General features: G+C 44.3%; 1 protein-coding gene across 13 annotated transcripts in view; it reads left to right on the top strand.

Annotated features, from left to right (window-relative positions):
* The window catches only part of PACS2 (phosphofurin acidic cluster sorting protein 2), a 238,099-nt gene that overhangs the window by 86,672 nt on the left and 123,928 nt on the right, over positions 1-27,499 (top strand). For all 13 annotated transcript variants that reach the window (XM_038765675.1, XM_038765667.1, XM_038765666.1 and 10 more), the window contains exon 2: positions 10,640-10,727. In XM_038765675.1, coding sequence (XP_038621603.1) covers positions 10,640-10,727 — 88 coding nt within the window. The remainder of the gene's footprint in view (positions 1-10,639; positions 10,728-27,499) is intronic.

Raw genomic sequence — 27,499 nt, 5'->3', positions numbered from 1 at the left:
CTCCCCCTTCTAGACTGTGAGCCCGCTGTTGGGTAGGGACCGTCTCTATATGTTGCCAACTTGGACTTCCCAAGCGCTTAGTCCAGTGCTCTGCACACAGTAAGTGCTCAATAAATACGATTGAATGAATGAATGAATGCTGAAAGAAAAAAAAACTTGTGTGTACCTTTTTGTGTGTATTTACTGAACTAGAGTGAGGCAATGCTCCGCACATAGTAAGCACTAAATAAATGCCATTGATGGTGAAGATAACGCGGAGTGGGCCGCCCTTACAGGGAAAAAATACCCTCCTCTTCACTCTGTCCTTCTTTCCCCCTTCTGCTGAAAGAAAAAAACTTGTGTGTACCTTTTTGTGTATATTTACTGAATTAGAGTGAGGCAATGCTCCGCACGTAGTAAGCACTCAAGAAATGCCATTGATGGTGAAGACAGCACGGAGTGGGCCGCCCTTACAGGGAAAAAATACCCTCCTCTTCACTCTTTCCCTCTTTCCCCCTAATTCCCATTTTACAGATGAGGTAACTGAGGCACAGAGAAGTGAAGTGACTTGTCCAGAGTCACACAGCTAAGTGGCAGAATCGGCATTGGAACCCACGACTTCTGACTCCCAAACCCGTGCTCTTTTCACTAAACCACGCTGCTTCTCATATATCTATATCCTGTATATATGTATATATGTACGTATTTATTACTCTATTTGTACATATCTATTCTATTTATTTTATTTTGTTAATTTGTTTTGTTGTCTGTCTCCCCCTTCTAGACTGTGAGCCCACTGTTGGGTAGGGACCGTCTCTATATGTTGCCAACTTGGACTTCCCAAGCGCTTAGTACAGTGCTCTGCACACAGTAAGCGCTCAATAAATACGATTGAATGAATGAATGCTGAAAGAAGAAAACTTGTGTGTACCTTTTTGTGTGTATTTACTGAACTAGAGAGAGGCAATGCTCCGCACATAGTAAGCACTCAATAAATGCCATTGATGGTGAAGACAGCACGGAGTGGGCCGCCCTTACAGGGAAAAAATACCCTCCTCTTCACTCTTTCCTTCTTTCCCCCTTCTGCTGAAAGAAAAAAACTTGCGTGTACCATTTTTTTGTGTATTTACTGAACTAGAGTGAAGCAATCCTAAAGGCCAGAGAAGAGGTACCAATCTCTAGCACTCATGAATTCACTGATTCAGTCATTTTTATTCATCATCAGCACCATCATCAATCGTATTTATTGAGCGCTTACTGTGTGCAGAGCGCTGTACTAAGCGCTTGGGAAGTACAAATTGGCAACATATAGAGACGGCCCCTACCCAACAGTGGGCTCACAGTCTAAAAGGGGGAGACAGAGAACAAAACCAAACATACTAACAAAATAAAATAAATAGATATGTACAAGTTAAATAAATAGAGTAATAAATATGTACAAACATATATACGCTTATTGAGCGCTTACTGTGTGCAAAGCACTGTACTAAGTACTTGGGAGAGGTCAGTATAACAACAGACACATTCCCTGCCCTCAACGAACTCACAGTCTAGAGGGGGAGGCAGGCCTGAATATAAATAAATAAATAGATAAATAAATGACAGATATATACCTATATATCTATCATCATCAAAAAAGGACAGTTTTGCTTATTTGGGAAAACAGCGCTAGCGTGTGAGCAGATTCCAGCCGCAAACCCGATGGATAATCCAGCCGCGACTCGGATAAAAGGCGTCAGCAAGATTTTTGTCTGGAAGAGGCAGTCGGAACGGTGCCTTTGAACAGTTGTTCCCCTAACAGCCAGTTGTCCACTAATAACGACAATTGTGATGGTAGGGAAGTAGTGTGGCCTAGTGGGTAGAGCCTGGGCCTCGGAGTCAGCAGGTCATGGCCTCTAACCCTAACTCTGCCACTTGCCTGCTGTGCGATCGTGGGCAAGTCACTTAACTTCTCTGTGCCTGCCTTTTTGTTTTGTCGTCTGTCTCCCCCTTCTAACCTGTGAGCCCGTTGTTGGGTAGGGACCGTCCCTATATGGTGCCGACTTGGACTTCCCAAGCGCTTAGTACGGTGCTCTGCACACAGTGAGCGCTCAATAAATATTACTGAATGAACAAATGAATGAATGAATGAATACAAGCAAATTAGGTTGGACACAGTCCCTGTCCCACACGGGGCTCGCAGGCTCAATCCCCATTTTACAGACTTGCCCAAGATCACACAGCAGGCAAGTAAGTAAGTAAGCGCTTAATAAATGCCATCATTATTATTATTATTATTATGATTGTAACCTCCCCAGCGCTTAGAACAGTGCTTTGCACATAGTAAGCGCTTAAGAAATACCATTATTATTATTATTGTCGGAACGGTGCCTTTGAACAGTTGTTACCCTAACAGCCAGTTGTCCACTAATAACGACAATTGTGATGGTAGGGAAGTAGTGTGGGCTAGTGGGTAGAGCCTGGGCCTCGGAGTCAGAAGGTCATGGCCTCTAACCCTGACTCTGCCACTTGCCTGCTGTGTGATCTTGGGCAAGTCACTTAACTTCTCTGTGCCTGCCTTTTTGTTTTGTCGTCTGTCTCCCCCTTCTAGCCTGTGAGCCCGTTGTTGGGTAGGGACCGTCTCTATATATTGCCGACTTGGACTTCCCAAGCGCTTAGTACAGTGCTCTGCACACAGTGAGCGCTCAATAAATATTACTGAATGAATGAATGAATGAATACAAGCAAATTAGGTTGGACACAGTCCCTGTCCCACACGGGGCTCGCAGGCTCAATCCCCATTTTACAGACTTGCCCAAGATCACACAGCAGGCAAGTAAGTAAGTAAGCGCTTAATAAATGCCATCATTATTATTATTATTGTAACCTCCCCAGCGCTTAGAACAGTGCTTTGCACATAGTAAGCGCTTAAGAAATACCATTATTATTATTATTGTCGGAACGGTGCCTTTGAACAGTTGTTACCCTAACAGCCAGTTGTCCACTAATAACGACAATTGTGATGGTAGGGAAGTAGTGTGGGCTAGTGGGTAGAGCCTGGGCCTCGGAGTCAGAAGGTCATGGCCTCTAACCCTGACTCTGCCACTTGCCTGCTGTGCGATCTTGGGCAAGTCACCTAACTTCTCTGTGCCTGCCTACTTGTTTTGTCGTCTGTCTCCCCCTTCTAGCCTGTGAGCCCGTTGTTGGGTAGGGACCGTCCCTATATGGTGCCGACTTGGACTTCCCAAGCGCTTAGTACAGTGCTCTGCACACAGTGAGCGCTCAATAAATATTACTGAATGAATGAATGAATACAAGCAAATTAGGTTGGACACGGTCCCTGTCCCACACGGGGCTCGCAGGCTCAATCCCCATTTTACAGACTTGCCCAAGATCACACAGCAGGCAAGTAAGTAAGTAAGCGCTTAATAAATGCCATTATCATTATTATTATTATTATTGTAACCTCCCCAGCGCTTAGAACAGTCCTTTGCACATAGTAAGCGCTTAAGAAATACCATCATTATTATTGTTATTATTGGAGCAGGATCCCCAACGTGAGACCTCTGAGGGTTAATATAGAAGGAAAACGCCGAAGGAAATTGGAGTAAGAGAAATCTGAAAAGCTAGATTATTGATCTAAGGAACATCTCGTTGGAAGGGGAATTGCTTGGCAGAACATAACCTGGGTAACTTTTCCTGCTGAGCCAGCTCTCTGGGATCCATTTGGAATTGCCCTTGCAGTGGCCCAGGTCGGAAAGGATTCAGCGTGGGAATCCTAGGGGAAGCAGCGTGGCTCAGTGGAAAGAGCCCGGGATTTGGAGTCAGAGGTCATGGGTTCAAATCCCGGCTCCGCCACTTGTCAGCTGGGTGACTATGGGCAAGTCACTCCACTTCTCTGGGCCTCAGTTCCCTCATCTGGAAAATGGGGATTAAGACTGTGAGCCCCCCGTGGGACAACCTGATCACCTTGTAAACTCCCCAGCGCTTAGAACAGTGGTTCACACATAGTAAGCGCTTAATAAATGCCGTCATTATTATTATTGTTATTATTCATGGGATGAAGTTGCGGGTGTGAGTGTAGGGGAGCTTTGGAGAATCCATCCTAAATCCGCTGGAACGGGAATGAAGAAGTATTATGCTACTAACAATGGTGGTATTTGCTGAGCGCTTACTATATCAAATGACTTCAGTCATTTGCTGTGTGACCTTGGGCAAGCCACTTAACGTCTCTGGGCCTCAGTGACCTCGTCTGTAAAGTGGGGATTGAGAAGGTCACGTCGCCTCACCTCTTGGTGCCTCGGTTCCGTCATCTGTAAAATGGGGATTAAGAAGGTCACGTCGCCTCACCTCTTGGTGCCTCGGTTCCATCATCTGTAAAATGGGGATTGAGAAGGTCACGTCGCCTCACCTCTTGGTGCCTCGGTTCCGTCATCTGTAAAATGGGGATTAAGGAGGTCACGTCGCTTCACCTCTTGGTGCCTCAGTTCCACCATCTGTAAAATGGGGATTGAGAGTGTGAACCCCACGTGGGACGGGAGTGTGTCCAACCTGCATAACTCGTACCTACCCCAGCGCTTAGAACAGCGCTTGGCGCATAGTAAGCGCATAATAAGTGCTGTAATTATTAAAGCGGCCCAGCCGGCCGATTGAACAGTGATTTTTAAGGCCATTAAAATTCAAACTGCGCTTCTAGACTGTGAGCCCACTGTTGGGTAGGGACTGTCTCTATGTGTTGCCAACTTGTACTTCCCAAGCGCTCAGTACAGTGCTCTGCACACAGTAAGCGCTCAATAAATACGATTGATTTAAATTCAACAGTACCCCGCCTCCAGTTTTTCCCCGTATTTCCATTCAATATCGTAACTGCACGAAATGCCTCCTAAATTATGCTGGCTTCATAAATAAGTCAGGCCGGGCTGGCTCGCCCCTCTGGTACTCATTTTCGGGAGGAAGACTCTCCTTGAGTTCCCAGAATGGAAAGAGGTGCAAAATAGATGTTCCCTGGCTTCTGGGAGACTCCATCATTCTCCATCCCCGTACAATTAGATTCAAAGGAACGCTCTAGGGAGCCAGAGAGTAAATGCGAGCAGTGTGAGTGACAACTTTATCATCATCATCATCATCATCAATCGTATTTACTGAGCGCTTACTATGTGCAGAGCACTGTACTAAGCGCTTGGGAAGTACAAATTGGCAACATATAGAGCCAGTCCCTACCCAACACTGGGCTCACAGTCTAAAAGGGGTGTGACAGAGAACAAAACCAAACATACTAACAAAATAAAATGAATAGAATAGATATGCACAAATAAAATAAATAGAGTAATAAGACATTATAAAGTAAATATTTGCTTATTTATTACTTATTTACTTATTTAATATTTATTTATAGAGTAAATAAAACTTTATAAAACAGAAGAGTCAGGATGGGATTCCTGTGCCGAGCTTGCTAAGTAAATGACAAAAATGTGAGCCTGGAGGAAGAAGGGAGGCTGAACAAATGAATCAGTGGTGATTTTCAGCGCCGACTGTGTGCAGAGCACTCTTCTAAACGCTCGGGAAAGCAATACAAATTAAGTTGGGACGTGATTACTACTACTAATAATGATGGCCTTTCGTTAAGCGCCTACACTGCGCGAAGCACTGTTTTAAGCACTGAGGGGGATCCAAGGTGATGGAGTTGTCCCACATGCGACTCACAGTCTTTTACAGATGAGGTCACTGAGGCCCAGAGAAGTTAAGCGACTTGCCCAAAGTCACACAGCCGACAAGCGGCGGAGCCGGGATTCGAACCCATGACCTCTGACTCCCAAGCCTGGGCTCTTTCCACTGAGCCACGTTGCTTCTCTAATGTGGATTGCTACCCACAAGGAGCTGACATCTTTCTTCAGCTACGGCTCTGTTTTAAAAAAAATCCAAGAAGTCTGCTAAAGTCTGCTAGAGAAGCAGCGTGGCTCAATGGAAATCAATCAATCAGTCCATCAATCAATCAGTCAATCAATCAGTCGTATTTATTGAGCACTTACTATGTGCAGAGCACTGTACTAAGCGCTTGGGAAGTACAAATTGGCAACACATAGAGACAGTCCCTACCCAACAGTGGGCTCACAGTCTAAAAGGGGGAGACAGAGAACAAAACCAAACATACCAACAAAATAAAATAAATAGGATAGAAATGTACAAGTAAAATAAATAAATAAATAAATAAATAGAGTAATAAATATGTACAACCATATATACATATATACAGGTGCTGTGGGGAAGGGAAGGAGGTAAGATGGGGGGATGGAGAGGGGGACGAGGGGGAGAGGAAATCAATCAGTCAATTGATCAATCAGATCAATCAATCAGTCAATCAATCAATCAATCGTATTTATTGAGTGCCTACTGTGTGCAGAGCACTGTACTAAGCGCTTGGGAAGTCCAAGTTGGCAACATATAGAGACGGTCCCTACCCAACAGTGGGCTCACAGTCTAGAAGGGGGAGACAGAGAACAAAACCAAACATACTAACAAAATAAAATAAATAGAATAGATATGTACAGGTAAAATAAATAAATAAATAAATAGAGTAATAAATATGTACAAACATATATACATATATACAGGTGTTGTGGGGAAGGGAAGGAGGTAAGATGTGGGGGATGGAGAGGGGGACGAGGAAAGAGCCTGGGCTTGGGAGTCGGAGGCCATGGGTTCAAATCCCAGCTCTGCCAATTGTCAGCTGTGGGACCTTGGGCAAGTCACTTCACTTCTCTGTGCCTCAGTTCCCTCATCTGGAAAATGGGGATGAAGACTGTGAGCCCCACATGGGACAACCTGATCACCTTGTATCCTCCCCAGCGCTTAAAACAGTGCTTTACACATAGTAAGCGCTTAACACATGCCATTATTATTATTATTATTATTAATTTGAGGGCCAATTTGCTCTTCTCATAAGAGAAGGCAGCTTATAAGAGAAGGCAGAGCGGCCTAGTGGTTGGACCATGGGCCTGAGAGTCAGAAGGACCTGGGTTCTAATCCCACATCAAGACTGTAAGCTCGTCGTGAGTGGGGAGTGTATCTGTTAATCAATCAATCAATCAATCATATTTATTGAGCACTTACTGTGTGCAGAGCACTGTACTAAGCGCTTGGGAAGTCCAAGTTGGCAACATATAGAGACGGTCCCTACCCAACAGTGGGCTCACAGTCTAAAAGGGGGAGGCAGAGAACAAAACCAAACATATAAATAGAATAGATACGTAGAAGTAAAATAAATAAATAGAGTAATAAATATGTACAAACATATATACATATATACAGGTGCTGTGGGGAAGGGAAGGAGGTAAGATGGGGGGGATGGAGAGGGGGACGAGGAAAGAGCCCGGGCTTGGGAGTCGGAGGTCATGGGTTCAAATCCCGGCTCCGCCAATTGTCAGCTGTGGGACCTTGGGCAAGTTACTTCACTTCTTTGTGCCTCAGTTCCCTCATCTGGAAAATGGGGATGAAGACTGTGAGCCCCACATGGGACAACCTGATCACCTTGTATCCTCCCCAGCGCTTAAAACAGTGCTTTACACATAGTAAGCGCTTAACAAATGCCATCATTATTATTATTATTATTATTAATTTGAGGGCCAGTTTGCTCTTCTCATAAGAGAAGGCAGCTCATAAGAGAAGGCAGAGCGGCCTAGTGGTTGGACCATGGGCCTGAGAGTCAGAAGGACCTGAGTTCTAATCCCACATCAAGACTGTAAACTTGTCGTGAGCGGGGAGTGTATCTGTCATATCGTACTCTCCCAAACACTTTACTGCCGTGCTCTGCACACAGGAAGCGCTCAATAAATACGATTTGCCTCCATCACTTGTCTACTGTGTGACCTAGGGCAAGTCACTTCACTCTGCCTCAGTTACCTCAGCTGTGAAATGGGGGTTAAGGCCATGAGCCCCACATGGGCCATGGGCTGTGTTCCACCTGATTACCTTTGTATCTTCCCCAGAGCTTAGTACAGAGCCTGGCACGTAGAGCTCAACACTGAAGGTATTTGTTAAGCACTTACTATGTGCCAGGCACTGTTCTAAGTGCTGAATAATAATAGTGATAGTATTTGTTTAAGCGCTTACTAGGTGCCAAGTACTGTTCTAAGCGCTGAGCTAGATCAATCAATCAATCAATCGTATTTATTGAGCGCTTATGGTGTGCAGAGCACTGTACTAAGCGCTTGGGAAGTACTAGTTGGCAACATATAGAGACAGTCCCTACCCAACAACGGGCTCACAGTCTAGAAGGGGGAGACAGACAACAAAACATCAATCAATCAATCATTTATTGAGCGCTTACTGTGTGCAGAGCACTGTACTAAGCGCTTGGGAAGTACAAGTTGGCAACATATAGAGACGGTCCCTACCCAACACTGGGCTCACAGTCTAAAAGAGACGAGAAGCAGCGTGGCTCAGTGGAAAGAGCCCGGGCTTGGGAGTCAGAGGTCATGGATTCTAATCCCGGCTCTGCCATTGTCAGCTGTGTGACTTTGGTCAAGTCCCTTGCTTAACTTCTCTGTGCCTCAGATCCCTCATCTGTAAAATCCATCCCCCCATTTACCTCCTTCCCTTCCCCACAGCACCTGTATATATGTATATATGTTTGTACATATTTATTACTCTATTTATTTATTTTATTTGTACATATCTATTCTATTTATTTTATTTTGTTAGTATGTTTGGTTTTGTTCTCTGTCTCCCCCTTTTAGACTGTGAGCCCACTGTTGGGTAGGGACTGTCTCTATATGTTGCCAATTTGTACTTCCCAAGCGCTTAGTACAGTGCTCTGCACATAGTAAGCACTCAATAAATACGATTGATGATGATGATGATGATGATGATGATGATGTTGATGACTGTGAGCCCCATGTGGGACAACCTGATTACCTTGTGTCCCCCCCAGTGCTTAGAACAGTCTTGGCACATAGTAAGCACTTAACAAGTACCGTCATCATTATTATTATTCATTCATTCATTCAGTCGTATTTATTGAGCGCTTACTGTGTGCTGAGCACTGTACTAAGCGCTTGAGAAGTACAAGTTGGTAACATGTAGAGACGGTCCCTACCCAACAGCGGGCTCACAGTCTAGAAGGGGGAGACAGACAACAAACCAAAACATATTAACAAAATCAAATAAATTATGCTAAGTGCTTAGAACAGTGCTTGGCACATAGTAAGCGCTTAACAAGTACCAACGTTATTATTATATTTATTATTATACAAGGTGATCAGGTTGTCCCACGAGGGGCTCACATTCTTAGTCCCCATTTTACAGATGAGGTAGCTGAGGCCCAGAGAAGTTAAACGACTTGCCCAAAGTCACACAGCTGACAAGTGACTCCCAAGCCCATGCTCTTTCCCCTAAGCCACGCTGCTTCTCGGCAATACCATTAAAAAAACAAAAATTTCCAAGTTTCCAAGTAAAATTAGGGAGACCTGTGGCCATGAAGTTCAGGGCCCGACTACATGGAACCCCAAATACATGGATATTTAGGGGAACGGATGAACAGTCACTCCCTTCTAGACTGTGAATCAATCAATCAATCAATTGTATTTGTTGAGCGCTCACTGTGTGCAGAGCACTGTACTAAGCGCTTGGGAAGTCCAAGTTGGCAACATATAGAGACGGTCCCTACCCAACAGTGGGCTCACAGTCTAGAAGGGGGAGACAGAGAACCCACTGTTGGGTAGGGACTGTCTCTATATGTTGCCAACTTGGACTTCCCAAGCGCTTAGTCCAGTGCTCTGCACACAGTAAGCACTCAATAAATGCGATTGATGATGAATAAATACGACTGAATGAATGAAAACCATACAGTACAGTGCTCTGCACACAGTAAGCACTTAATAAATACAATGGAATCAATTTATTGAGCGCTTACTGTGTGCACAGTGGGGGGCCTTCCCAGACTGAGCCCCCTCCTTCCTCTCCCCATCCCCCCTGCCTTTCCTCCTTCCCCTCACTCCTGTATATATGGATATATGTTTGTACGGATTTATTACTCTATTTATTTTACTTGTACATATTTATTCTATTTATTTTATTTTGTTAGTGTGTTTGGTTTTGTTCTCTGTCTCCCCCTTCTAGACTGTGAGCCCACTGTTGGGTAGGGACCGTCTCTATATGTTGCCACCTTGGACTTCCCAAGTGCTTAGTCCAGTGCTCTGCACACAGTAAGCGCTCAATAAATACGATTGATTGAATGAATGAATTATTATTATTATTCTCTGTCCTTCGTGGGCTGGGAGCGTCCCCGGGCGGGCAACCCGTGGCTCCCACGTGGGCAAACGCGAGCCGCACGGTCTCTTCTCTTGAGAAGCAGCGTGGCTCGGTGGATAGAGCCCGGGCTTGGGAGCCAGAGGTCATGGGTTCTAATCCTGGCTTCGCCACATATCTGCTGTGTGACCTTGGGCGAGTCACTTCACTTCTCTGAGCCTCAGTTCCCTCTTCTGTAAAATGGGGATGAAGACTGTGAGCCCCACGGGGGACAACCTCATCCCCTTGTGTCCCCCCCCAGCGCTTAAAAGAGTGCTTCATACATAGCAAGCGCTTAACAAATGCCATCATTATTATCATTATTATTATTATTATTATTATTCTGCTTTTCCGGAACTAGCGCTAACGGGCACCGTTCCCTCGTTCTCGCCTGCAGGTTGTGCAGCCTGACCCTGAAGAAGCTGGTGGTCTTCAAAGAACTGGATAAAGAGCTGATCTCTCTGGTGATCGCGGTCAAAATGCAGGTAATTTTGCGGCGCCCCGACTTCGGACAGCTAGCCCTTCCCCTCCGAAAGGGGTTGCGCGGCGTGAGAAACAGTCGAGCGCCCCGTTTTCCCCTTTTCTGGGGACGATGAGGGAGAACTGTGGGCAGTGGGGAGGGGCTGAATTCATTCATTCATTCAATCGTATTTATTGAGCGCTTACTATGTGCAGAGCACTGGACTAAGCGCTTGGGAAGTACAAGTCGGCAACATATAGAGACGGTCCCTACCCAACAGCGGGCTCACAGTCTAGAAGGTGGGGGGGGGAAGAGACAACAAAACAAATTAACAAAATAAAATAAATGAATAAGTAGAATAGTAAATAACTTGTAGCTATCCCAGTGCTTAATACAATGTTTGGCACATAGTAAGCACTTAATGGGTACCATTAGGATTGTTATGAGAAGCAGCGTGGCTCAGTGGAATTAGGATGGTTCGGCATTCTTCGCTCTCGGGTTTGTGTCTGGCCTGTGCCTCTCCCGGGATTTGGGGATCAATCAATCAATCAATCAATTGTATTTATTGAGCGCTTTCTGTGTGCAGAGCACTGTATTAAGCGCTTGGGAAGTACAAGCTGGCAACATATAGAGACAGTCCCTACCCAACAGCGGGCCCACAGTCTAGAAGGGGGAGACAGAGAACAAAACCAAACATACTAACAAAATAAAATAAATAGAATAGATAGGTACAAGTAAAATAAATAAATAGGTTGTCCTGGAAACCCTTTTACCCAATCCCGGTCTCGCCATAGTCGGTGAAGTCGGCCGAGGCCGGGCCAGTGGAGGGATTTGCGGTAGTCATTCATTCAGTCGTATTTCTTGAGCGCTTCCTGTGTACTAAGCGCTGGGGAAGTCCAAGTTGGCAACATCTAGAGACGGTCCCTACCCAACAATGGGCTCACAGTAGAAGTAGCCTAAGAAGTAGCGCGGCCGAGGAGGGAGAGCCTGGGCCCGGGAGGTGAGAGGACGTGGGTTCTAATTCCGGCTCGTCCGATTGCTTGCTGTGTGACCTTGGGCAAGTCACCCAACTTGTCCGTGCCTAAGCTTCCTCAACTGTAATGTTTTCCCTCCTATGAGAAGCAGCGTGGCCTAGTGGAAGGAGCACAGGCTTGAGAGTCAGAGGACGTGGGTTCTAATTCCGGCTCTTCCGATTGCTTGCTGTGTGACCTTGGGCAAGTCACCCAACTGGTCCGTGCCTAAGCTTCCTCAGCGGTAATGTTTTCCCTCCTATGAGAAGCAGCGGGGCTTAGTGGAAGGAGCACAGGCTTGGGAGTCAGAGGACATGGGTTCTAATTCCAGCTCTTCCGACTGCTTGCTGTGTGACCTTGGGCAAGTCACCTAACTTGTCCTTGCCTAAGCTTCCTCAACGGTAATGTTTTCCCTCCTATGAGAAGCAGCGGGGCTTAGTGGAAAGAGCACAGGCTTGGGAGTCAGAGGACGTGGGTTCTAATTCCGGCTCTTCCGATTGCTTGCTGTGTGACCTTGGGCAAGTCACCCGACTTGTCTGTGCCTAAGCTTCCTCAGCGGTAATGTTTTCCCTCCTATGAGAAGCAGCGGGGCTTAGTGGAAAGAGTACAGGCTTGGGAGTCAGAGGACGTGGGTTCTAATTCCGGCTCTTCCGACTGCTTGCTGTGTGACCGTGGGCAAGTCACCCAACTTGTCCGTGCCTAAGCTTCCTCAACGGTAATGTTTTCCCTCCTATGAGAAGCAGCATGGTTTAGTGGAAAGAGCACAGCAGAGGACGTGGGTTCTAATCCCGGCTCTGCCACCTGTCAGCTGCGTGACTTTGGGCAGGTCATTTAACTTCTCTGTGCCTCAGTTACCTCATCTGTAAAATGGGGATTAAGACTGAGCCCCCCGTGGGACAGCTTGATGACCTTGTATCCACAGCACTTAGAACAGTGCTTTGCACATAGTAAGCACTTAAAAAATGCCATTATTATTATTGCCCCAGCGCTTAGAACAGTGCTTGGCACAAAGTAAGCGCTTAACAAATGCCATCATTTATTTTTTTTAAATTTCACTCAGACTGTGAACCCTAGGTGGGACAGGGACTATGTGCAACTTAATTTGTATTCATTCATTCAGTCGTATTTATTGAGCACTTACTGTGTGCAGAGCACTGTACTAAGCATAATTCAGCTACAAATAGAGACAGTCCCTGCCCACAACGGGCCCTAACCCATCACGAAGACTGCTCGGCACATAGTAAGCGCTTAACAAATACCATAAAAAAGTAGTATTGACTCCCATTTCTGTTCCCCTTGCCCCAGGGCTTTGGCAGTGACTCCAAGACTTCCGATTAGAAGTAATCGATTCTTGGGCTGCTGGTAGTTTTGTAATAATAATAATAATGCTAATAATTGTGGTATTTAAGTGCTTACTGTGTGCCAAGTCCCTGCCCACAATGGGCTCTCACCCATCACGAACAGTGCTTGGCGCATAGTAAGCGCTTAACAAATACCATAAAAAAGTAGTATTCAATCATTCGTATTTCTTGAGCGCTTACTGTGTGCAGAGCACTGTACTAAGCGCTTGATTAGTATTGACTTCCATTTCTGTTCCCGTTGCCCCAGGGCTTTGGCAGTGACTCCAAGACTTCCGACTAGAAGTAATAGATTCTTGGGCTGCTGGTAGTTTTGTAATAATAATAATAATGCTAATAATTGTGGTATTTAAGGGCTTACTGTGTGCCAAGTCCCTGCCCACAGTGGGCTCTCACCCATCACGAACAGTGCTCGGCACATAATAAGCGCTTAACAAATACCATAAAAAAGTAGTATTGCCTCCCATTTCTGTGTCCCTTGCCCCAGGGCTTTGGCAGTGACTCCAAGACTTCCGACTAGAAGTAATAGATTCTTGGGCTGCTGGTAGTTCTGTAATAGTAATAATAATGCTAATAATTATGGTATTTTAAGTGCTTACTGCGTGCCAAACATCTTATTAAGCACTGATAAGCCCATCAGAAACAGTCACTGTCCCACATGGGGGCTCCCAGTTGAGGGTATTTAATCCTCATTTTATAAATGAGGAAACTAATAATAATAATATTTGCTAAGCGCTTACTATGTGCCAGGCACTGTTTTAAGCACTGGGGGGGATAGAAGGTGATCAGGTTGTCCCAAGTGGGGCTCATGGCCTCAATCCCCATTTTACAGATGAGGCAGCTGAGGCCCAGAGAAGTTCTTTTAGACTGTGAGCCTTTTCGACTGTGAGCCCACTGTTGGGTAGGGGCCGTCTCTATACGTTGCCAACTTGGACTTCCCAGGCGCTTAGTACAGTGCTGTGCACACAGTAAGTGCTCAATAAATACGATTGATTGATTGATTTAGTGACTTCTGTCACCAGTGGCAGTCAGCTGGTCAGAATCCACGACCTGTGACTCCCAAACCCGGGCTCTTCATCATCAATTGTATTTATTGAGCACTTACTATTGAGCTCTTTCCACTTAAGCCACGCTGCTTGTCACCGACAGCATCGCCGAGATGCCACCTCGGCTGATTCTCACCCCGCAGATCAGCCTGGCAGCAAATATTTATTGAGCGCCCACGGCGGGCAAAGAACGGTTCCAGGTACCCGCAGGCCCGCGGAATACATCGGCTCCGACACTTGACAACACTAGTGATGATATTTGTGCAGAGCACTAATGATTACAGTGCTCTGCACATAGTAAGCGCTCAATAAATACGATTGATTGATTTGTCCTGATGATATTTGACTTCTTGGTTGGTCAGCCCCGGGCCAAGACTGCTCTAAGCACTGGGGGAGATACAAGCGAATCAGGTCGGACACGGTCCCCGTCCCACTTGGGGATCAAATCAACTTGGACCCACTCCCCGTCCCACTTGGGGATCACACTGTTTATCCCCATTTTCCGGATGAGGTAACCGAGGCCCAGAGAAGCGAGGGGACTTGCCCACGGTCACCCAGCAGAAAAGCGGCCGAGTCAGGATTAGAACCCAGCGCCTTTTGACTCCCGGATGCGGGCTCTTTCCACTAGGGAAGCGCTTAGAACAGTGCCTTGCACATAGTAAGCGCTTAATAAATGCCATTATTATTATTATTATATTATTATTACTCTATTATTATTAGAGAAGCAGCGTGGCTCGGTGGAAAGAGCCCGGGCTTTGGAGTCAGAGGTCATGGGTTCAAATGCCGGCTCCGCCACTTGTCAGCTGGGTGACTTTGGGCAAGTCACTTCACTTCTCTGGGCCTCAGTTCCCTCATCTGGAAAATGAGGATTAAAAATGAGGTTGTCCTGTGGGACAACCTGATCATCTTGTAACCTCCCCAGCGCTTAGAACAGTGCTTTGCACATAGTAAGCGCTTAATAAATACTATCATTATTATTATTATTCTCAGCCTAGCGGATGTGTTCTCTGTCCTCCTCTGGACCGTGAGCTCGTTGTGGGCGGGGAATGCATCTGTTTATTGTTCTGTTGTACTCTCCCAAGCGCTTAGTACAGCGCTTTGCACACAGTAGGCGCTCAATATATGTATATATGTTTGTACATATTTGTTACTCTATTTATTTATTTTGCTTGTACATATCTATTCTATTTTATTTTGTTAGTATGTTTGGTTTTGTTCTCTGTCTCCCCCTTTTAGACTGTGAGCCCACTGTTGGGCAGGGACTGTCTCGATATGTTGCCAACTTGGACTTCCCAAGCGCTTAGTACAGCGCTCTGCACACAGTAAGCGCTCAATAAATACGATTGATGATGATGATGAATAAATACAATTGAATATACGAAGGAATGAATGCCGGCGGTTGGGCCTTCTTTTCCCCCCTTAACTAGTGGTGAAGGGGCCGGGCTCACCTGAAGGGCAGGCGTGAAAGCAGCTGTGTCCTGCTTGGCTCTCCTGGAATTTCAAAAGAAGTTGGGTTTCCTGCTCAAAGACACCTCAAAGAGATTTCGCCTCAAAGACACCCTCAATCAGTTGTTCATTCGTCATCATCAATCGTATTTATTGAGCGCTTACTGTGTGCAGAGCACTGTACTAAGCACTTGGGAAGTACAAGTTGGCAACATATAGAGACAGTCCTTACCCAACAGTGGGCTCACAGTCTAAAAGGGGGAGACAGAGAACAAAACCAACCATTCAGTCGTATTTTTGTTCATTCAATCAATCAATCAATCAGATTTGTTGAGCACTGTACTAAGCGCTTGGAAAGTCAAATTCCGCAACAGATAGAGACGATTCCTACCCAACGACGGGCTCCGTTGAGCACTTACTGTGTCTAGGCTCTGCTAAGTGCTTAGTACAGTCACCTCACTTCTCTGGGCCTCAGTTCCCTCATCTCTAAAATGGGGATGAAGACTGTGAGCCCCCCGTGGGACAACCTGATCACCTTATAACCTCCCCAGTGCTTAGAACAGTGCTTTGCACATAGTAAGCACTTAATAAATGCCATTATTATTATTATTACTGTGTGCAAAGCACTGTACTAAGAGTTTGTGAGAGTACCCTATGACAGCAGACACATTCCCTGCCTGCAGTGATCAATCAATCAATCAATCATTTATTGAGCACTTACTGTGTGCAGAGCACTGTACTAAGCACTTGGGAAGTACAAGTTGACAACACATAGAGACGGTCCCTACCCAACAGTGGGCTCACAGTCTAGAGATCATCATCATCAATCGTATTTATTGAGCGCTTACTGTGTGCAGATCACTGTACTAAGCACTTGGGAAGTACAAGTTGGCAACACATAGAGACGGTCCCTACCCAACAGTGGGCTCACAGTCTAGAGATGAAAGGTCTTTCATCCAGGAGCGTCATTTTCAGCGCTTAGAACAGTGCTTTGCACATAGTAAGCGCTTATCAAATGCCATTATTATTATGATTACTGTGTGCAGAGCACTGTACTAAGTGCTTGGAAAGTACAGTTCAGTTTGCTTTGAACTTAGGCATAGTCATCCAGGTTTGCATTGCACCGTCCCTTCAAACTTCAGCGTGAAGCAGCGTGGCTTAGTGGCTAGAGCCCGGGCCTGAGAGTCAGAAGGACCTGGGTTCTAATCCCAGCCCTGCCCCGTCTCTGCTGGGTGTCCTTGGGCAAGTCACTTCACTTCTCTGGGCCTCAGTTCCCTCATCAGTAAAATGGGGATGGAGACTGCGGGCCCCACGTGGGACAGGGCCTGTGTCCATCCTGCTTAACTTGTCTCTATCTCAGTGCTTCAAAAGTGCTTAAAAAGTACTATAATAATAATAATAATAATGATAATAATAATGGCATTTATTAAGCACTTACTATGTGCAAAGCACTGTTCTAAGCGCTGGGGGGATACAAGGTGATCAAGTTGTCCCGCGTAGGGCTCACGGTCATCAGCCCCATTTTGTAGATGAGGTCACTGAGGCTCCAAGAAGTTAAGTGACTTGCCCAAGGTCACACAGCAGACGTGTGGCGGAGCCGGGATACGAACCCATGACCCACGACTCCAAAGCCCGGGCTCTTTTCCACTGAGCCACGCTGCTTATGATTATTGTTTTGGGAGTCTGATGGAATGTATAAATCCAAATCCTGGGGCTCTTTGGAATGGTTGCGGGCTCCCAATTTCGCAGTTATTTCACATCCTCTCTGGTGGCACGGAAAACCTTATTTTGTTGGCCACGCTCAGCAGACTTGTTTTTCTCAGTTGACCGTGAAGAGAAACCACCTTCCCCCGAACGGCTCTCCTCTCTGTATGATGTGGTACTTCGAACGGCACCGGTTGGCAATCTTAAGGGCTTTTTTCCCCCCGGAACGGAAATTTGGGAGAGGATAAACCCCGTGCATTTCCCCCCCGGAACGGAAATTTGGGAGAGGATAAACCCCGTGGCATTTAATGTGGCTGCTTGTCCCCTGTAATGCTACGCGGGCCCATTTGGGAATTGACTCGCCCTTTTGAAGTCAATCAATCAATCGTATTTATTGAGCGCCTACTATGTGCAGAGCACTGTACCAAGCGCTCGGGAAGTACAAATTGGCAACATCTAGAGACAGTCCCTACCCAGCAGTGGGCTCACAGTCTAAAAGGGGGAGACAGAGAACAAAACCAAACATACCAACAAAATAAAATAAATAGGATAGATATGTACAAGCAAAATAAATAAATAAATAAATAGAGTAATAAATATGGACAACCATATATACATATATACAGGTGAAGTCAGCGGCAGAAAATCCGTTGCTGTGCCCTGGAACTCCACCATTGGGTCTTTTTGCTAAAGGAATTGCTGTTCGTTCATTCATTCATTCATTCATTCGTATTTGTTGGGCGCTTTCTGTGTGCAGAGCACTGTACTAAGCACTTGTTGCATTTCTCTTCTCCGAGGCCTTCCTTTGAGGCCTTCCCCAACTAAGTCCTCATTTCCTCTTCTCGCGTCCCCGTTTCTCTTCTCCGAGGCCTTCCCCAACTAAGTCCTCATTTCCTCTTCTCGCGTCCCCCTTCCGCTTGGGTTTTCACCCTTTATTGATCCCTCCCTCACCCCACAGCATTTTTGTACAGATCCACAGGTTTTTTTTTATTTATATTAACGTCTGTCTCCCCCTCTAGACTGTAAACTCATTATGGGCAGGGAATGTATCCGCTAATTCCGTTGGAGTGTACTCTCCCAAGCTCTTACTACAGTGCTCCGCGCACAGAAAGCGCTCAGTAAATCAATCAATCAATCAATTGTATTTATTGAGCGCTTACTGTGTGCTGAGCACTGTACTAAGCGCTTGGGAAGTCCAAGTTGGCAGCATATAGAGACAGTCCCTACCCAACAGTGGGCTCACAGTAAATATGTCTGATTGATTCTCAAACTGTTCCCTTTCTGGAGCCTGAGAACGTCCTTACCACCAATTCAAACCTTCTGGATCCTCGAACGCTGGCGAACTGAAGTGACACCTCTGGAAAGTCATTCATTCATTCATTCAATCCTATTTATTGAGCACAGAGCACTGTACTAAGCGCTTGGGAAGTACAAGTTGGCAACATACCGAGAAGCAGCGTGGCTCAGTGGAAAGAGCCCGGGCTTTGGAGTCAGAGGTCGTGGGTTCAAATCCGGACTCCACCAATTGTCAGCTGTGTGACTTTAGGCAAGTCACTTCACTTCTCTGTGCTTCAGTTACCTCATCTGGAAAATGGGGATTAAGACTGTGAGTCCCCCGTGGGGGGACTGTTTATTTTGTTAATATGTTTTGTTGTCTGTCTCCCCCTTCTAGACTGTGAGCCCGCTGTTGGGTGGGGACCGTCTCTATATGTTGCCAACTTGGACTTCCCAAGCATTCAGTACAGTGCTCTGCACACAGTAAGGGCTCAATAAATACGATTGATTGATTAATTGATGGATTGATTGGGAGAATACAATGCAACAATAAACAGACACATTCCCTGCCCATAATGAGGTTCCAACCCAGAGAGGTGTCGATGAGAGGAAAAATAGGGAAGATATGCCAGCCCGATATCAGTGGCAATCTTTGGGTGTGCATTTGCCAATTTGTGCTCTGCACACAGTAAGCGCTCAGTAAATACCATGGACTGATCAATTAATTGATGTGGTGGTGACACTTGTGTAGGTCTCCCACCCGGGAGGAAAAAATAAAAGCTGCAGATCATCAGGCCCCCTTCTGTATATATGTATATATGTTTGTAGGTATTTATTACTCTATTTTATTTGTACATATTTATTCTCTTTATCTTATTTTGTTAATCTGCTTTGTTTTGTTCTGTCTCCCCCTTCTGTATATAGGTGTATATGTTTGTATGTATTTATTACTCTATTTTATTTGTACATATTTATTCTTTTTATCTTATTTTGTTAATCTGCTTTGTTTTATTCTGTCTCCCCCTTCTGTATATAGGTATATATGTTTGTATGTATTTATTACTCTATTTTATTTGTACATATTTATTCTCTTTATCTTATTTTGTTAATCTGCTTTGTTTTGTTCTGTCTCCCCCTTCTGTATATAGGTATATATGTTTGTATGTATTTATTTCTCTATTTTATTTGTACATATTTATTCTCTTTATCTTATTTTGTTAATCTGCTTTGTTTTGTTCTGTCTCCCCCTTCTGTATATAGGTATATATGTTTGTATGTATTTATTTCTCTATTTTATTTGTACATATTTATTCTCTTTATCTTATTTTGTTAATCTGCTTTGTTTTGTTCTGTCTCCCCCTTCTGTATATAGGTATATATGTTTGTATGTATTTATTACTCTATTTTATTTGTACATATTTATTCTTTTTATCTTATTTTGTTAATCTGCTTTGTTTTGTTCTGTCTCCCCTTCTGTATATAGGTATATATGTTTGTATGTATTTATTACTCTATTTTATTTGTACATATTTATTCTCTTTATCTTATTTTGTTAATCTGCTTTGTTTTGTTCTGTCTCCCCCTTCTGTATATAGGTATATATGTTTGTATGTATTTATTTCTCTATTTTATTTGTACATATTTATTCTCTTTATCTTATTTTGTTAATCTGCTTTGTTTTGTTCTGTCTCCCCCTTCTGTATATATGTTTGTATGTATTTATTACTCTATTTTATTTGTACATATTTATTCTCTTTATCTTATTTTGTTAATCTGCTTTGTTTTGTTCTGTCTCCCCCTTCTGTATATAGGTATATATGTTTGTATGTATTTATTTCTCTATTTTATTTGTACATATTTATTCTCTTTATCTTATTTTGTTAATCTGCTTTGTTTTGTTCTGTCTCCCCCTTCTGTATATAGGTATATATGTTTGTATGTATTTATTACTCTATTTTATTTGTACATATTTATTCTTTTTATCTTATTTTGTTAATCTGCTTTGTTTTGTTCTGTCTCCCCTTCTGTATATAGGTATATATGTTTGTATGTATTTATTACTCTATTTTATTTGTACATATTTATTCTCTTTATCTTATTTTGTTAATCTGCTTTGTTTTGTTCTGTCTCCCCCTTCTGTATATATGTATATATGTTTGTATGTATTTATTACTCTATTTTATTTGTACATATTTATTCTCTTTATCTTATTTTGTTAATCTGCTTTGTTTTGTTCTGTCTCCCCCTTCTGTATATAGGTATATATGTTTGTATGTATTTGTTACTCTATTTTATTTGTACATATTTATTCTCATTATCTTATTTTGTTAATATGCTTTGTTTTGTTCTGTCTCCCCCTTCTGTATATATGTATATATGTTTATATGTATTTATTACTCTATTTTATTTGTACATAGTTATTCTCTTTATCTTATTTTGTTAATATGCTTTGTTTTGTTCTGTCTCCCCCTTCTGTATATAGGTATATATGTTTGTATGTATTTATTTCTCTATTTTATTTGTACATATTTATTCTCTTTATCTTATTTTGTTAATCTGCTTTGTTTTGTTCTGTCTCCCCCTTCTGTATATATGTATATATGTTTATATGTATTTAGTACTCTATTTTATTTGTACATATTTATTCTCTTTATCTTATTTTGTTAATACTTTGTTTTGTTCTGTCTCCCCCTTCTGTATATATGTACATATGTTTGTATGTATGTATTACTCTATTTTATTTGTACATATTTATTCTCTTTATCTTATTTTGTTAATATGCTTTGTTTTGTTCTGTCTCCCCCTTCTATATATATGTATATCATCATCAATCATCAATCGTATTTATTGAGCGCTTACTGTGTGCAGAGCACTGTACTAAGCGCTTGGGAAGTACAAGTTGGCAACATCTAGAGACAGTCCCTACCCAACAGTGGGCTCACAGTATATATGTTTGTATGTATTTATTACTCTATTTTATTTGTACATAGTTATTCTCTTTATCTTATTTTGTTAATATGCTTTGTTTTGTACTTCCCAAGCGCTTAGTACAGTGCTCTGCACACAGTAAGCACTCAATAAGTACGATTGATTGATGGATTGATTGATCAGGGAGAGACCCGTCTGTGTTTAGAGCCAACTGCGGGAGGAGGTAGTTCATTTCCTTTGTAGCTCCAGATTTTTGTGTCATTCATTTATCCAGTCGTATTTATTGAGCGCTTACTGGGTGCAGAGCGCCTTAGGACAGGCTGAAGAATGGTCCTTTAAATTTGGGGTATTCTACTAGAGAAGCAGCGTGGCTCGGTGGAAAGAGCCCGGGCTTTGGAGTCAGTGGTCATGGGTTCAAATCCCGGCTCCGCCAATTGTCAGCTGTGTGACTGTGGGCAAGTCACTTCACTTCTCTGGGCCTCAGTTCCCTCATCTGTAAAATGGGGATTGACAGTGAGCCCCCCGAGAGACAACCTGATCACCTTGTAACCTCCCCAGCGCTTAGAACGGTGCTTTGCACATAGTTAGCACTTAATAAATGCCATTATTATTATTATTACTTTCTGCACTCTTCCATCAGTACTTTTTGTCCACACCTATTTCAAGAGTAGAACTCCTGTTAACGCAGGAAATAAGCTAGGTTTTTTTAAATATTGTGTTTTAGTGGCTCAGTGGAACAAGCCCGGGCTTTGGAGTCAAAGGCCATGGGTTCAAATCCCGGCTCCACCAATTGTCAGCTGGGTGACTTTGGGCAAGTCACAACTTCTCTGTGCCTCAGCTCCCTCATCTGTAAATTGGGGATTAAAGACTGTGAGCCCCCCATGGGACAACCTGATCGCCCTGTAACTTCCCCAGCGCTCAGAACAGTGCTTTGCACATAGTAAGCGCTTAATAAATGCCATTATTATTATTATTATTATTATTTTGATGCTGTGCAAACTCAATCAATTGTAGTTAGTGAGCGCTCGCTATGTGTGGAGCACTGGATTAAGTAGAATAGTACAGAATTAGCAGACGTGTTCCTTGCCCGCAGTGAGTTTACAGAGAGGAAGTCCTGTAACACAAGGGGAAGACAGCGTGGCTCAGTGGAAAGAGCCCGGGCTTTGGAGTCAAAGGTCATGGGTTCAAATCCCGGCTCTGCCATTCGTCTGCTGTGTGACCTTGGGCAAGTCGCTTACCTCTCTGTGCCTCAGTTCCCTCATCTGTAAAATGGGGATTAAGACTGTGAGCCCCACGTGAGACAGGTATATATGTATATATGTTTGTACATATTTATTACTCTATTTATTTTACTTTTACATATCTGTTCTATTTATTTTATTTTGGTAGTATGTTTGGTTTTGTTCTCTGTCTCCCCCTTATAGACTGTGAGCCCACTGTTGGGTAGGGACCGTCTCTATATGTTGCCAACTTGTACTTCCGAAGCGCTTAGTCCAGTGCTCTGCACACAGTAAGCGCTCAATAAATATGATTGAATGATTGATTGATTGACATGTATTGTGTTCAGCCTGATTACCTTGCATCTACCCCAGTGCTTAGAACAGTGCTTGGCACATAGTAAACGCTTAACAAATGCCATCATTATTATTTTTGTTATGATGTGAGATACACTAAGTCTTTCAAAATGGCGTTTTATTTTAATGCTGTACTAAATCAATTGATAAATCAGTGGTATTACTATGGGCAGCATTTCTTATTCGGCACGTGGAGAAGTACTGTAGTACAACAGAGTAGGCAGATACTTTCCCTGCCCCTAAAATCTTACAGCTTAGAAGGGGAGTTGGACGTTAATGCACATAATTGAATAATTTATAGTATATAATTTAAAGATGCGGACATAAGTGCTCTGGGGCTTGGGACGGGTTAAATATTAAATGCTCAGAGGTCACAGATCGCAATGTAAAAATGATGCAGAAGGGAGAGTGAGCTGGGGAAAAGAGGGCTTCACCGGGGAAGGCCTCCGGAGATTAAATCCTTTGTGAGCTTTTTTCCTTTTCTCGCTAGTGCCCTTCGTCATGGCTGTAGCCTAGGCTGTCCAAAACATTTCTCGAGAGAGGAAGGTAGGCATCTAACGCCTTACCTGTGCCTCCTCCTTGAGATTTTGAGGGTGCGCGCCTCACGATTACTCTCTGTGTGCCGGTCGACATAAGCGAGCGGCATCACCTTGGCCGGGTTTCAAGGCCTCATAATGGTAATTGTGGTTTTTGATAAGCGCTTATTATGGGCCAGGCACTGTTTTAAGCGCCGGGGTCGATACAGCAAATGGGGTTGGACACAGCCCATGTCCCACCTGGGGCTCACAGTCGCCATCCCCATTTCCCACAGTCAATCAATCAATCAATCAATCGTATTTATTAAGCGCTTACTGTGTGCAGAGCACTGTACTAAGCGCTTGGGAAGTCCAAGTTGGCAACATATAGAGACAGTCCCTACCCAACAGTGGGCTCACAGTCTAAAAGAGGCAACGGAGGCCCAGAGAAGTGAAGTGACTTACTGAATACTATTGAATGAATGAATCTAGCTTTATTTCCATTTGTTCTGATGACTTGACACCTGTCCACATGATTTATTTTGTTGTCCGCCTCCCACTTCTAGACTGTGAGCCCGCTGTTGGGTAGGGGCCGTCTCTATATGTCGCCGACTTGTATTTCCGAAGCGCTTAGAACAGTGCTCTGCGCACAGTAAGCGCTCAGTAAATATGAATGAATGAATGAATCTAGCTTTAGTTCCATTTGTTCTGATGACTTGACACCTGTCCACATGATTTATTTAGTTGTCTGTCTCCCCCTTCTAGACTGTGAGCCCGTTGTTGGGGAGGGGCCGTCGCTATATGTCGCCGACTTGTATTTCCGAAGCGCTTAGAGCAGTGCTCTGCGCACAGTAAGCGCTCAATAAATACGAATGAATGAATGAATCTAGCTTTAATTCCATTTGTTCAGACAACTTGACACCCGTCCACATGTTTTGTTCTGTTCTCTGTCTCCCCCTTCTAGACTGTGAGCCCGTTGTTGGGTAGGGGCCGTCGCTATATGTCGCCGACTTGTATTTCCGAAGCGCTTAGAGCAGTGCTCTGCGCACAGTAAGCGCTCAATAAATACGAATGAATGAATGAATCTAGCTTTAATTCCATTTGTTCTGACAGCTTGACACCCGTCCACATGTTTTGTTCTGTTGTCTGTCTCCCCCTTCTAGACTGTGAGCCCGTTGTTGGGTAGGGGCCGTCGCTATATGTCGCCGACTTGTATTTCCGAAGCGCTTAGAACAGTGCTCTGCGCACAGTAAGCGCTCAATAAATACGAATGAATGAATGAATCTAGCTTTAATTCCATTTGTTCTGACAGCTTGACACCCGTCCACATGTTTTGTTCTGTTGTCTGTCTCCCCCTTCTAGACTGTGAGCCCGTTGTTGGGTAGGGGCCGTCGCTATATGTCGCCGACTTGTATTTCCGAAGCGCTTAGAACAGTGCTCTGCGCACAGTAAGCGCTCAATAAATACGAATGAATGAATGAATCTAGCTTTAATTCCATTTGTTCTGACAACTTGACACCTGTCCACATGTTTTGTTCTGTCGTCTGTCTCCCCCCTTCTAGACTGTGAGCCTGTTGTTGGGTAGGGGCCGTCGCTATATGTCGCCGACTTGTATTTCCGAAGCGCTTAGAACAGTGCTCTGCGCACAGTAAGCGCTCAATAAATACGAATGAATGAATGAATCTAGCTTTAATTCCATTTGTTCTGACAACTTGACACCCGTCCACATGTTTTGTTCTGTTGTCTGTCTCCCCCTTCTAGACTGTGAGCCCGTTGTTGGGTAGGGGCCGTCACTATATGTCGCCGACTTGTATTTCCGAAGCGCTTAGAACAGTGCTCTGCGCACAGTAAGCGCTCAATAAGTACGAATGAATGACTGAATCTAGCTTTAATTCCATTTGTTCTGACAGCTTAACACCTGTCCACATGTTTTGTTCTCTTGTCCGCCTCCCCCTTCTAGACTGTGAGCCTGTTGTTGGGTAGGGGCCGTCTCTATATGTCGCCGATTTGTATTTCCAAAGCGCTTAGAACAGTGCTCTGCGCACAGTAAGCGCTCAATAAATACGAATGAATGAATGAATCTAGCTTTAATTCCATTTGTTCTGACAACTTGACACCTGTCCACATGTTTTGTTCTGTCGTCTGTCTCCCCCCTTCTAGACTGTGAGCCTGTTGTTGGGTAGGGACCAGCTCTATATGTCACCAACTTGTATTTCCCAAGCGCTTAGTACAGTGCTCTGCGCACAGTAAGCGCTCAATAAATACAATTGAATGAATGAGTGAATGAAAGTTGCGGAGCCGGGATTAGAACCCAGGATCTTCTGGCTTCCAGACCTGTGCTGCTTCTCTATCCTGGGGGAAAGCTAGTGGAACACTGAGCTCCTCCTGGGATTCGCTTTCAGGGTGTCTTGGGAATTACTGTGGCTCAGGAATCTGTAGCCCTCATATAATAATAAAATAATAGTAATAATGATGGCATTTGTTAAGCGCTTACTATGTGCAAAGCCCTGTTCTAAGCACTGGGGGGGATACAAGGTGATCAGGTTGTCCCACGGGGGGCTCACAGTCTTAATCCCCATTTTACAGATGAGGGAACTGAGGCTCAGAGAAGTTAAGTGACTTGCCCAAGGTCACACTGCAGACATGTGGCGGAGCCAGGATTTGAACCCATGACCTCTGACTCCAAAGCCCGGGCTCTTTCCACTGAACCAAGCTGCTCCTCCTAATCAATCAATCAATCGTATTTATTGAGCGCTTACTGTGTGCAGAGCACTATACTAAGCGCTTGGGAAGTACAAGTTGGCAACGTATAGAGACAGTCCGTACCCAACAGCGGGCTCACAGTCTAGAAGGGGGAGACAGAGAACAAAACCAAACATATTAACAAAATAAAATAAATAGAATAGATATGTACAAGTAAAATAAATAGAGTAGTAAATATGTACAAACATATATACATATATATAGGTGCTGTGGGGAAGGGAACGAGGGGGAGAGGAAGGGAGAGAGGGAGAGGGAGGGATATAATAATTATGATTATTATAATGATAATAATGATAAGACTTAGCCCCCTCCTTCCTCCTCCCCTCCTCCCCTTCCCCATCCCCCCTGCCTTACCTGCTTCCCCTCCCCACAGCACCTGTATATATGTTTGTCCGGATTTATTACTCTATTTATTTTACTTGGACATATTTACTATTCTATTTATTTTATTTTGTTAATCTGTTTTGTTTTGTTGTCTGTCTCCCCCTTCTAGACTGTGAGCCCGCTGTCGGGTAGGGACCGTCTCTAGATGTTGCCAACTTGGGCTTCCCAAGCGCTTAGTCCAGCGCTCTGCGCTCAGTAAATACAATTGAATGGAATGAAGGACTATTTGTTAAGCGCTTACTATGCGCCAAGCACTGTTCTAAGCGCTGGGGTAGATGCAAAGGTCATCAGGTTGTCCCATGGGGCCCACGGTCTTAATCCCCCTTTTACAGATGAGGTCACTGAGGCACAGGGAAGCGAAGGCACACAGCTACTAAGTGGCGGAGGCGAAATTAGAACCCAAGACCTCTGGCTCCCATGCCCGGGGTCTTTCCACTGAGCCACGCTGCTTCTCTAATGCGCATCGTGTGTCTCTGAACAGATGATTTCTGTTGCCATGATGACGCGGTCGCGCTTTACCAATTACTGGCGCTCGGCTCCCGAAGCCAGGCTTGCTCTGTTGCTGGTCTCCGCGGAGGTTTGTGTCCCACGGGACTCATCTCCACCCGCCGCGAAACCAGTTTCCTGCGACTCTAGAAAAACATACTGATCAATCAATCAATCGTATTTATTGAGCGCTTACTGTGTGCAGAGCACTGGACTAAGCGCTTGATGTTCGCCAACCCTCCCTCCCACCCCCTTGCCTGTTTATCAGCCTTTTTTTTTTTTTAATGGTATTTTTTAAGTTCTTACAA

The sequence above is a fragment of the Tachyglossus aculeatus genome, chromosome 23 (assembly GCF_015852505.1).
Source record: "Tachyglossus aculeatus isolate mTacAcu1 chromosome 23, mTacAcu1.pri, whole genome shotgun sequence".
In the NCBI taxonomy this organism is placed as follows: Eukaryota; Metazoa; Chordata; class Mammalia; order Monotremata; family Tachyglossidae; genus Tachyglossus; species Tachyglossus aculeatus.
Note: the sequence above shows the minus strand (reverse complement) of the source record. Positions and strands in the feature narration are given on the sequence as shown.